Consider the following 13,543-nt stretch of genomic DNA (forward strand, 5'->3'; position numbering starts at 1 on the left):
TGAGCTCCCTAAGTACCAATTTCCCTGTATCTGAGGGAAGGTTCCGCCTGAACTGCGACCATCTATTTGCCGCCCGAGCAAGATCTGCCAGCGCCTTGTAGGGTTCACTGTCCGCCACATTTCCGTCCAACGAAAACAAGGGCTTGAAGCGAGTTGGAATAGTTGGACTGGAACTGCCGCGAGGGACGACTTTGGCTCTGTCTCGACTGGAATCGTTACTGGCAATCTGGTCTGGTGTAAGGAGGTTGGGCTCCAATCCTTTGGCTGAAGTATCAGATTGAACAACATTATTACGTGCCTGAGACCATACAGTATTAGGTTTACGACCAAAATGCAATTCAAAAGGCGACTTGATCCATGAGCGGTACCGATATTGAAAGTGGAACTGAATAAAAAAAAATTTTTTCCACTTTTTGTCTCATTGAGATGTTGAATTCACATATTATTATTAGATTTTTGTTAGAGCGAATTTCGTCCTTGCAAAATAGTTTGAGGTGTGAAACATCTACTTAAATAATTAACGCGTTCACAGTAAACGCTTTCACTAGAAGATATCAGAGATTGTTAATTAGAAAAAAAGTGCAGACTATTTTCGCTTAGGGCGATTTGGTCTTTGCTATAGGTGATTACCTGTTTTCATTTTCGCGTTTACTTGACTTTTAGCTATGAACGAATAGAGTCTTGCATGTTGAAAATTGTGTTTTTCTTAAGGTGCTCACGAATGAGTGATTAAAAATCTCATTTGATTTTCAGATGAATATGATTGACGATGTGTGATGCCTGCTGAGGCTGTCCACGGTTAGTAAAAATATCTGTCCAGTGTTGTTAAAAATATATGTCCACGGTTAGTATTTTAATTGAAAACCATTGAGTTTTTGCCAGAAAAGTTGATCATTTTTAGCAGAATCGGTTTTAAAAAATGTGATTGACAAATGTAGGGACGCCGTTTAGTCTGGTTCAAGACAATTATTTTACGGTTACTCAGTAATGTTTTGTTTGCGCTGTAATATGTTCTATCTGTGCTGTAATCGAGGAGGGTAGATTTTAATTGACAATTCTCTTGATGCATTAAAATAGACTTGAATTATTCATAAAATTTTGTCGATGTATTTATATAGCGTTGGTATGGCCCTATCCAACCTGTGCACGTACCGTCGCATGACGGAAGGGCCCATTTTATTTGACCCCCCCCCCTTTTTTTTAGAATTTCCACAAATTTCGACTTATCTAATTGAATTATTGTATTGTGGTCTGGTAAAAGGTCGGTCTAGTAAATGACCTTCGTGTCCGGAAAATAAGACGACAACCGCTTTTGGTGTGCTTAAAGACGACGCTACACACAAATTCCCAATTTTTAATTCTCAATTTTTAATTATCAGTAATATAAAATACGTAATTTCGACCAGCTTATTTAACATGTTTTAACGCTCATTTGTTGTCTTAAAGGCCTGTCGTCTTATTAACCTAGCATTAGAGACCTAGCTCCAGATTCAGTGTATGCTCATATGTATGCAGATGCGGTGTATGCTTATGAAACATTCTATTAAGCGTGAAATTCAGTTTATTTGACGGTCCGTGTCGCCCACCCGTGACCCTGAAATTAGACTATTCTGATTCGTCATAGAAATGAACTCATACGCAAAGCAGAAAAACAGCCGTAATTAATCAGCTGCCAGAGCAGAAACTGTTTTTCATTGTCAGCGTTATCCGATCGGAAAAAAAGATATTTTTTCCGACTAGCAATTTGTTTAACAAAATCACTTGAATCATTGATAAAATTCGAAAAATTAAATTTAACTACTGAATCACTAGTTGCTTATACAGTGATCTTTAGCTGAGGGATTGCGTCTGGTAAATTATTTTTTTTAAATGAGGAAAAGTTAAGGTCCTAGTTTCTCTGGTTTCTATCGGATCGAATAAGTCGTTTTCAATTGTTCTCGTTTATCAAGATAAGAGGCCAGGAGTTTGCAATAATTTTGCTCCCAATCCAAAGTTTTTAAGAGTCGATGAACGTAGTTCAGACTCTTATATAAGTCGCGATGATTTTTTTTTAGTTGCTCAGGAAAAGTCTTGAACGACGCGACTGGTTGTTGAGTAGAGTCCACATTGCGTGAGTGAGTGGCATGAGTGGAGGAATGGGGCGTCGACGTCGAGGCAAACTGACGAGCAAAACGAACCGGAGGCGAGTCACACTGAAACCTCTGGCGTTTTCCTGTATTAACCGAATCGCGAGTCACCTGGCGATCGTTGTTTGACCCAATAGAACTTTCACTGGAAGTGTCAACAGTGAGATCCACCATCGGAGTGGATAGAGAGGGATTGCTTGGGCGTTGTTCCAGTAACACAGGCTGCAACCGCGTGACAGGTCGTTTAGCCGCTCCTCGAGAAGTTGAGCTTGTGTCTTGGGCGCGATCACCTATAGTGTTCGGGGCAACTAAAATGGCAGATCGATAATTAGGTTTAAGACAGATATGATTTTTCCTGTAGACTTTTCCTTTATCGGTAATATAAGTATGATCCGTAACGCGAACAATCTTAAACTTGGTTAACTTATACAGAGGTTTCCCCGATTGGCGATCAATAATTTTTCTAAAGACCTCAACTCGACCAGGATCAGACAGTAAAAGGTTTTCTAATTTACTTGTTCTCGAGAGACGAGTAGGTTGCACAATTGGTGCCCGCCTGGAATTGACTTGCGTCCCCGGAGGTGAGGCAATTACTGAAAAACGAAGAGTTTTGCTATTGAGGCCAGATTTGAGGGAATGGGCGAGGTCCGAATGCCGGGTTGTGAGCTCCCTAAGTACCAGTTTCCCTGTATCTGAGGGAAGGTTCCGCCTGAACTGCGACCATCTATTTGCCGCCCGAGCAAGATCTGCCAGCGCCTTGTAGGGTTCACTGTCCGCCACATTTCCGTCCAACGAAAACAAGGGCTTGAAGCGAGTTGGAATAGTTGGGCTGGAACTGCCGCGAGGGACGACTTTGGCTCTGTCTCGACTGGAATCGTTACTGGCAATCTGGTCTGGTGTAAGGAGGTTGGGCTCCAATCCTTTGGCTGAAGTATCAGATTGAACAACATTATTACGTGCCTGAGACCATACAGTATTAGGTTTACGACCAAAATGCAATTCAAAAGGCGATTTCTTAAGCATAGAATGATTACTCTTGCGAATATCTTCAAGTATTTGATGAATCGTATCATTAAGATTTTTGAAATTAGGATCGAGTTTCGCCACACCCAGTTTTCTCTTGATTGTCTGAATAGATCGTTCGACCAACCCACTGCCACGATGATCTCCGACCGGCGAGAGGATATGTTTTATACATCTATTAGAGCAGAATTCTTGAACCAAATTATTCTTGAAGCCTGAGCCATGATCTGTTCTGATAGAACGAGGGAGACCGTGAATGCGAATATAGGAATCAAGGAATTTAGTAACCAACCTTCTTAGCCCCAGTGGTTTTAAAAATTAGAACTGAAGGAAACTTAGAGAACCGATCAATCGCTACTAAAAGAAAGATCTTAGACCCCTTTTCATCAAGTATCGGACCAGCAAAATCTAATTGTAACTCCTGATTAGGTCCAGATAGTACAGGCAGAGATTTCGCACTATTAAAAGTTGACGCAGGCTTGAGATTCTTACCGAACAGGGTACATTCACGACACTTTTCACACGTCTCGATGATTTGCCGGGTCATAAACGGCCACCAGAGGTATTCGGAGGCAGTCATCATGGCCTCTTGTCCCGGGTGTGATCTGTGAAGGCGAGTGAGCACAGCTTGTCAGAGAGATTCAGGAATGGCCAGTTTATTGTCAATGACAACACAGTTATTGACCACCGCTGCTGTAGACCAAAACTGGGCCATATCTGCTCCGAGCTTATTGAAGGAGGTAACATCCTTATTTACAATGGCTCGCTTCATGGGGCCTAGAAAGCGATCCTCCGCTGTTAGTTCTGCCAACAGGTCGGCATCGAAAAGTCCAGGGAGGCCAACAATTTCCTTTTTGGATGAGGAGAGGAGAGGTTTGCCCCCATTCACCGCTAACACACCGATCTTCGCGGCCATGTTCTTCCTTCCTGGTTTTGACAGGCGACAACGCTTCATTGCCTCTAGTAGTTGTGAATGGCCGTCCTTTCTAGTAGATGTTCTTGTAGCGACGAAGCGGGTTTTAGCGGCCCGTTCCCGTGTCCTATTATGTTGTCGAATCTGGTCCAATCTGGAAAAGCGGGTAAGTTGGCGGGATCGTATGTTCGGCCTCGGACTTGGGCGACGAAAGTTGGGAGAGCTGACTAGAAAAGTTTCCACAAAAGTCTGTAACCCTGCCTGCTCAGCAGTTGATTGTAGTCTGGTCATAGAGTCCGGTTGCGTGATGTTAGTGTTTGAGTCAGTATGAGTTTGGTTATTGATTGTTGGTGTTGTCATGTTGGATGTAGTAATTGATTGAGTATTGAAGAAATTTGTTTGAATAGTGAAATTTGATTGAAGACTGTTTATTAAAGATTCAGGTCGGAGACAGTGATTTTCTGAATCGACATCTGGTTTGCAACAAACAATTAGCATACCGGTCCCTGATTGGTTTATTTCTTGAGCGCATAACTCGACGCCCTCTTGTGACAAACAACACGAGCAATCCATTTGCATACTGCACGATGATTGGTTGAGGCATTGAGGGACATTAATAGCACCCTCAACCGGCGAGTGACGTGGATAGCAAACGTGATTAAACTGAGACACAAATCGAACGCCCTCTTGTGGCGTTTCACAATTTTGATGCCCCGGCGAAGAATTATAACAATTAATAAACGAGAGGGCCAGATGGAACGCCTCAATTGATTTAACAACAAAAAGTTCGTCGTATTTAGAGGGTGCAGGAGCTGGAAATGTAGGATAACGTGATAAGTAATCGACGATCCCCAGCGTGACCCCTGGGACGTGAATAATCTCAAAGTCAAAAGGTAACAAACGATCAGCCCAGCGAGCGAGACGAGACTGATATGACTTATTATTATTATAATTTCGCTTAATGCCGATATGATAGCCTTATGATCAGTTAACACTTGAAAACGCGTACCAAACAAATAAGTACGGAAATGTTCACAAGCCCAGACAATAGCCAATAACTCCAGTTCGTTAGTGCTATATTTAACCTCCGCGTTATTGAGGAAACGCGAAGCGAAAGCAGTTGGGGCCCAAATTCCCGGTTCAACTTCCTGTTCGAGGCAAGCACCTAAGCCATTATGACTCGCGTCGCATTTTACTCTTGAACCCTTCGATGAATCGAAGTGATACAGGCTCGGAATTTTCGCAATCAACTTGATTATATCGTAAAAGGCTTTACTTTGATCATCACCCCAGAGGAACGATTGTTTATTACAAGCCTTCAATGAGGCCCGGAAATAGACAGTATGGGTATGTAAATCAGGGATAAACCTTTGTAAATGGTTTAACGTCCCCATGAATGACCGAAGTTGTTTTAAAGTTCGCGGTGGTTTGAGCGATTGAATTGCCTCGATCTTTGAAAACTTTGGGGAGTACCCATTCTCATTAATTTCATACTCTAGCCAAGTTAGTTGGTTAACAGAGAATTCGCACTTACTCAATTTGAGGGCCCATCCTTCCGCATCGAGCCTCTGCATAACTGTCTCGACCAACTCCTTATGTTCTTGGATATCTCCTTTGGTGACGATCAAAATGTCGTCGAGGTAACAAATAACTCCTTCCAGCCCTTGTAAGGTACAATCCATCGCCTTCTGAAACTCGGTGGGCATGTCTGTCAATTCATAAAACCCAGTCTTGAAGCGGTACGTTCCAGTCGCCTCGCCACATAAAATATTGAAGTTACAGTGGCTGCTAGTGAGTGATGACAGTGGTAACTGACTAAACGCATACTTTAGGTCCAAAGACGTGAACCAAACCTTACCAGGAACATTTCGAGTTATGACATGTGCCGCGGAATCAATAAGCTCGTGGATATTCGGCATCTGGTACTTATTTTTCCAGATCTGAGCATTCATCGGTTTAGCGTTAAGGGCCAATTTGATAGATCCGTCCTTTTTTGCAGTTAGCACGATCGGGGCAATGAAAAAATCAGTCGTGCACTTGTCTAACTTTACAATATGACCTTGCTCCACCAAAAGTTTTATCTCATTCGCGACCCTATCTTGAATATGAATAGGAACTTTTATTCCTTTGATTTGACGTGGCACTAATAGGAATTTAAAATTAGTATATACTTTATGACTTTTAGATCGACCCAAACGACTGAAGACATGAGCGTACTTCTTAGCGAAAAAAGAACACCAGTATTCAGAAATTGGGTCTGAGGAACCCGAATCTACCGACTGGATTATTTCTGCCTTCAACTGTGTGGTAACAATGCCCAGTTTCTCCTGCAAGTCCAAACCGAGAAGATTACGAGTTCTATTCTCCGAGATGAGGAACTGAGCATTAACCACCCTCCAGCCACTAGAAGAAATTGGGATTTGAATCGACCCCAGGAGGCGAATGGGCTTCTTGTTATAGTCAACGTACAAGGTATCGATAGGGTAACGTGTGATATCGCGAAACTCAATTGATGGACTTCTTTGCAGGAGTAAATCACAGGTGCGTTTATTCAGAAACGAAACTGGGCTTCCTGTGTCTACTGTCGAATAGAAAAAACTGGAGCCAGAGCGCAACTGAATGCTGAGGCTCCGAGGTTTTCCCCCACTTGATTTAAGAGTTTCTACCCTATGAATCATGACAGCAGATTCCAGCTGTAACACCCCATATTCGGGCTCACTATCCTGGTCTACATCTATGAAATTGCAACCCACAGAGGGACATGCCACGTCCTCATCTTCCTGCACCAGATTGACACGTCGTTTCGACGAGTTACAACATTTCGCAAAATGACCTCGTTTCCGACAGAGATTACATGTTACATCGCGAGCTGGACAAGATTTTCGGTGCTCCGGGCTATAGGGATTACCACAGAAGTAGCATGGTTTAGTTGTTTGATTATTTTGAGACGACTGTCGATTAGTTTGATTTTGAGGGTAGTTCCGCTTCCCTCTCGACGACTGAATAGAGCAAGTAGGTTCTTGTTTAACCTTAATGCCGGTTGAATGTTGATTATGAGGAAGGAGTTTGTGAAACTGAGCCGACGTGTTAGCTCCCTTCTCACATTCGAGTGCGAGCTTAAAAGTACCATCTAGATCAGCTTTCGCCTTGATGAGTTGTTGTTGAACCTCTACATCTCGAATCCGCCCAATAAAGAGGTCTTTTAAAGTCCCCTTTTCCTGATCATTAGGCCAATTACACAAGGCCACTTGGGCGCTCAAGCGGGCGTAAAATGACGAGAAAGTGTCATTTTCAAGCATGAAAACCGTGTTATACAGCTTGATTCGCTCCACCGTAAACTCTCGCTCAACCTTGAACAGCGTTTCACATCCGGTGTGGAATTCTCGAAAAGGAATATTACTAATGTCCGTGTGGGGAAATGAGTCAGCGAATCGTCTCCTCCCTTCATTTCCCAGAGCAAAGAATAAACGGGACTTCATACGAGCTTCGGCCTCGTGATAGAACCAATTCTGACTAATCCGAGGGCCTTTTCTCCTCCTCTCCACGTTTAGTTCGGTGATTCTCCGGATCGCCGCTTGATCTCTGTCTGCGGGCATTAGCTGCTCCAGCATCTTCGCCTTCTGCCACTGACTCCGGTCTTGGAGGAGGTTCATCGATGACCTCGGTGGGTTCAATTAACAGATCATGAGGATTGATATTATCCTTCAGACCAGCGGCCAAAAAAAATTGACCGATCCAAGATTCCCACAGGAATGGTGGGTTAATTGAGGCTTTCGCCCAATAAGGAGGAATGCCTAACAGGTCAGTCCTGTCTTCGTTCACAGGAACTGCTGGCTGCGCCATGAGATTCGCCGGAGTTTAGAATGAAAACTTGGTTGATAAACAATAAGTAAATTGTTTTCTGGTTAGATGCTTTGTTAATTTGAGTTAGATTGATACTTGGTTTCTGATATAGACTTGGTTTAGGAATCTTGTCCCGATAGATCATGAGAATATGTCGAATCAGATTTTCTTACAAACAGTAGTGATAGCAGATATAGCAATGAAAAAAGCACGCTCAGCGTGGTATTGACAAAAGAGGTTAGCAGTGACCTTGGTTAATATAATTAGTGTCTTTTGCAGTATGACTGCAAAAGAACAAATAACTTAGGAGGTACCGAAGGTCGCCTCACGACATACAAATACTTAATAGGAACAAATAATTTACGAGGTACCGAAGGTCGCCTCACGACAATCACCCTTGTTTTTTACACTTGCGAAAACTAGACTGTTTTCCCGTAAACAACTTCTATTACACGTCTTTAATATTCTTCTCTTCTTATTCTCACTCTCTTGTTCTTATGCTTATTTCGCACTTCTTTTCTTATCCCTTCAAGATTGTCGGCATAATCCTGCACTAAGTGCAAGTGTTGTTCATTGAAGTTTTAAGGGGCTTGAACTTTTGACTTGAAAATATTCCCGAAGAAAATCTTTTTTTTTCGGCTCAACTGGTGTCTGCTCAACGATCCTCGGCTTAGTTGCCACATCAGTGATTTTGTTTGTGCTGTAAGCACCTTTTGATGAAGTTGCAAAGGCAAGTGTTGCTCATTGTAGTTTTACAAAGGGACTTGAAGCCTTTATAATTTTTTCCAAATCATTATTTTTTCGGCTCAAGTGGTGTCTGCTCAAAGTTTGTCGGCTTAGTTGACACAATTTTTGCTGGAAGCAAATTTCATTGTAGTTGCACAAGTGCAAGTTATGTTCATTGAAGTTTGAGGTGGGACTTAAAAGATTTAAAAAATTCATTTTTTAAAATTTTTTTTCAGATTTCAAATATTTTTTCGGTTCAGTTGGTGTCTGCTGAAAGGTTGTCGGCTTAAATATTTCTTTATTACTTGTACGGCCCTAACCAGTTTACTCCCGGCACCGTATCTGAACGCAAAGGAAATTTGCCTTTTTTGTCTTACATAATTCATTAGATTTTTGTTAGAGCGATTTTCGTCCTGTCAAAATAGTTAGAGGTGTGAAACATCTACTTAGTTAATTAATTAATTAAAGCCCTTAAACGCGTGATTTGAACGACTTTAAAAATGTTCTAAAAAAATCCCCAGTGTCGAGAAAAACCGGTTTGAAATTTTGATTTTTCTTCTTACATTAGTTTATTTATGCTTAGTTAAATTTTTGATCTAATTAAAGATTTTTTTTTGTTTTTTTTTGTATTAATTTCTCTAAAAAGCTGTTTTTAAACTCGTTTTTACCAAACCGAACTTTAACCACACCGGACCGTTTACCAGATTACTATACGAAAATTCAGTTAACAGAAGTCAAAATTAGTTAAGATTCGGAATAATTTCTTTGCGGTGAAGCCTTGAAATAATTGTCTTTTGTCAGACATATTAGCGACATTCTATCTGTCAATCAAATTTGTTTATCAGGTCTAGTAAACGTCTCTGGTTTTAATTTTTCCTGCTAATATGTTCTTTTTCATTCTTTTAAAGGAAAATGAAGTTTCAAAATTACACATTACATTTGGATTGTTTTGTTTATAATTTATGGCCTTCGAAAAACTATAGGTTTAACGACCCAAAAAATCTCGATCGGGAATCAGAGTTGGAAAAAACTGTTCTGATCAAGCAATTTTCTTGTAATAATCTCAAAAACAATATTATACTAGTTTCAGCAACTATTTTGGTTGACTTGAAACATTTAAAATTCGGCCTGATGTTCTAGACCCAGTTTGTTGATTTTATTGGTTCCAGTAGCAAGTAACGCAGTTTTTTTGCTTTCTCTTGCCATTGCGACTTAGTTTTTACGGTGGGTATTCATAGGTTATAAATTGAAAAATCAGTCCCCTAAATAAATAAGAAGTCTCATAAAACCCCAATCTTTTCAATTGGTCAAAGAATAATTTAGCCGAATCTCGGTTTAAGGTCGCTTGTGGGCGCGTTACGGGCGAGTTCCCGCTTCGCGGCGATAACCGGCTCTAAATTTTGTAAAGAGTCTTACCCTTTGTTGGCAAGATTGCAACACGTTGGCGCGACTGCGGTGGTCACTATTCTGCAACTTGAGCGATAAACAAACTAGCCATAAATTCGTTGGCTGAATTGGCTCAATTTTCAAACAATCAGAATTCAAGAAGCTACTGTATCGACTGATTTTTTATTTTAGGTGCTATGAATATTAAGACCTATTGGAATTCACCATTTTTGCAGCTGTATTTTTTACAACTGTTTCCTAAGTCCTTTTAAAACCTTGGTACTCTTAAATCTTCGGTACTCTTAAACACTTTGTTTCTAAAATTTTTTGGCACAGTGGTCGGTATGGTAAAAGATTGTGCCCCTAAGTGTAAACAAACGAAAATAAGAGTTGTAACTAGCCGAAAGTTATGTTAATTTAGTTGTTAACATAGTTGTTATATTTAACGCTTCTTCTGTTCTTTCTTTCAGATTCATGCTAATTGGGTCTAATCTGATGTTCATCAGCGTCAATGACGATATCGTTATATCATTAGCTGGTTTTTGATCGTTGCCGGGCCAATCTTTGTTATTGGGATTTTTTCAAGGCTGTTATTTGCCGGTCTAAATTAATTATATCCTGTTTCTCATATCATAAATAATATACGTTTCCGGGTATGTCCTGAAATTAGTGGCATTTTTGTGGCAGTAGTTTCTTGTGAATGTATAATGAAGGGAAGGGAGGCGCATACTAAGACCTAGCATAGTAGCATTGATCATTCGTAGTTGCCGTTATTTGATTCGCAAGTTGTTGTTATTTTTTTTTTGGTATAGATTGTATTTAAATGTTTTCTCGGAAGTTATTCAATGTGTTGCCTTGTATAGTAATGCCATTTGAAGTTAGTGCTGTAAATCATTGCCGAAAAATTTCGGTAGTTTGCTGATAAACAAACAGTGACGTCAGGCGTTTAAGTTATACTTCATCTACGCAGTCATAGTTGTTTGAAAATATATTTTCACTTTCTGTCTATATACCGCAGAAAAGATTGAAGTGAGCTTTTGCGATTTGCTTACTTACTTTTGAATGCATTTTGTGTCGTCTTAAATGACTATACTTCTCACTTTTTTGATAAAAACAACTATCGTTGCAATCATTGCCGATAATATGTATCATATGCTTCGCACGAATAGTTTTAGAGTTGCAAAACAAATTCAGTGAATGCAAGCAAAACAAAACCGTCTTTTTAAAAACCGTGAACGTGTATTATCGTTAAGTGGATGTTATGTTGGAGCCGCATCTCGAATCAGCTGAGCGGGTGAGCGGAGAAATTGTTAAAAAGGAGTCGTATGCTGAAACTGCTGCCCTTTCCTTATTGGATGATGAGCATTTGGCTCTGGACCAATGGGATTGCTCTGATTTAGATGGCAGTTGTGTGGACCCAAACTGCATCTCATCGGATGTGAAGGAATCAAACAAATCAGGGGTGGGGGCGTCGTCTTGTGCCGGAACGACAGGGGGAGGGGCATGGCGAAGCAAAGTGATCGCGGATTTGAAGGAAACGTACAATATTAAATACCAGTTCAGAAAGCACTTCTTGTGTACACATGCGAGAGTCTCATCTATACTGAAGCTCATCTTCTCATGCAGGTAAACAGGAATAAAAATGTCATTTTTAACAAGGGAAACGATATCTAGTCTACAATTTATTTGCAAGTTTAGTTTGTGGTAAAAGTTGGCAAATCATGTTTCCACCAGAAAGAACATCTGAAAAAAAATTTCAAACTCCTCTAGTCATTTAAAGTTTCTATTTTAATTTTCATTGGTCATAACCGCTCCAATAGTTTTAATGAATATTCCAATTCATTAAAACCATGCGAAAGTGAAATTATAATTTCCTCAATCAATCAAGTTATTAAGAGTCAATGAACGTAAATCAGACTATTATATTTTATTTCGTTTTTTTTTCAGGAAGTTTTTGTTAGGCCCAAATATATATTTTTTTCGATTTGACTACGGATTTTTTATTAAGTTTAGTTCATTTCCATTGTGAACAGGAAGACAAACTCCATTATTCAACTGCAAAGTTGTAATTGTCACGAAAAACGTGATGAACTTTTAGTTTTGAAAATGGAGTTTAATTTTAGATTTCTCAGTGAAATAAAAATTGTACTTATTGTCTGATCAACTGGATTGTATTATTCAGTATCTCGTCGGACCTGGAGGAGGATGGACTGGTGTCCTCGTCGGATGGTGCTTCTTCTACTAGTGGTGGTGGTAATATTGGGAAGCAGCAGAAGGAGAGGGAGTACTTCACAGTCACCATCACCCCAATCCAGTCCCACATTATCCTGACTGAAGAGAGTGCACGTACCAACCTCGCCAAAGCTAAGGTTCAAATTTAAAAAATCTTTCCTGAGAATTTTTGACATCCATTGCTTTTATCGTGAGCGGAACCTCTGTTGTCGGGTTTTTCCGAGCGTTTTGTTCAGCAATCATCTTGTTTTTAAGTCTAAATGAGCTTCGTAGGATTGTTCTTATTTTTTGTTGGCATGTTTTAACTGTTTCCTCTTGTAAAACTGTATATTAATTTTTTTTTGTAGAAATTTGTGCGGAACAACTACCATGAAGGTCCGTTCTACGAGAGGACTTTTGGCTTCCCTGCTGACTCCCTCATCTGCTATTGTCTGAACGGACTCATCTGGAGGTATGCTCTGGACATCACTCTGGAAAGTGAGATGAAAGTGTTCATCCGCTCGGCCGGAAACCGAGACAGACCGGATGAAGGCAAGGAGGATTACGAGGCGTGCAAGCATGCGATATGCAAGTTTCTTCTGATGGAAAAAGAGAAGAAAAATAATTATGACCCCAACTTCAAACATGGTCTGGGTAACTGCAGTAGTGACGATTGGGCGAGTTTGCCAGAGAACATAGCCAAGTTTCTTCCGTCACGAAGACACACTATGTACAATGGCGTTCTGAAGAGCTGTGGAGTAGAGAGTCGATTCTTTGTGCCAGGGTTGAGACATGTGATTCTAGACGTCAGCAACATTGCCATGGTGTAAGTATGGATTTATGAAACAGTATGTATTTAATATATATAAAATGTTTAAGCTGTTTTAGCAAGACATTCGCAGATCAAGTCATTGAAATGTATTGTTTTCTTTTTGGTACCCATATTTGCATATTTTTAGAACAATTGAAAGTTGGCCTGAGTTAATTTAAAAACCCTTCCATCCAAAAACTTTGCGGCGGTTCAAGAATATGGTCAGAATCCAAGGTTGCATAAATATCTGATGTATATTCTCGATTGATTTAAATCCGATTTTTATTATTTTACTTTGATTTTTTCGATTTTTATTGGAAACGTTTTTGTTTCAAGAATCAATTAATTTACGCAAACTTACTGATTCAGCAACCGAAAGAAGAACACAAGTTACCCATATTTTTCTATTCCCAGTCAATTTCTGAGACTGGAATGATTAAATCCGAAAGTGCTGAAAAACTTTTCCAGTTAAAAGTATGCCATGGAAGAGCGAAGTACGTAACC

The 13,543-nt window shown here is 40.2% G+C and overlaps 1 protein-coding gene across 2 annotated transcripts in view; it reads left to right on the forward strand.

The window, feature by feature from the left end:
• Window positions 1-13,543, forward strand: part of LOC134839562 (uncharacterized) — a 239,426-nt gene that overhangs the window by 213,029 nt on the left and 12,854 nt on the right. Inside the window, exons 2-5 of one of the 2 annotated variants that reach the window (XM_063855153.1) lie at window positions 752-798; window positions 11,418-11,643; window positions 12,200-12,386; window positions 12,597-13,054. In XM_063855153.1, coding sequence (XP_063711223.1) covers window positions 777-798; window positions 11,418-11,643; window positions 12,200-12,386; window positions 12,597-13,054 — 893 coding nt within the window. In that variant the 5' untranslated portion in view covers window positions 752-776. Of the gene's footprint in view, window positions 1-751; window positions 799-10,941; window positions 11,644-12,199; window positions 12,387-12,596; window positions 13,055-13,543 lie in introns of those variants that run through there. The other variant, XM_063855152.1, reaches the window with a different exon arrangement.

This window comes from Symsagittifera roscoffensis, chromosome 2, assembly GCF_963678635.1.
Source record: "Symsagittifera roscoffensis chromosome 2, txSymRosc1.1, whole genome shotgun sequence".
NCBI classification, from domain to species: domain Eukaryota; kingdom Metazoa; phylum Xenacoelomorpha; order Acoela; family Convolutidae; genus Symsagittifera; species Symsagittifera roscoffensis.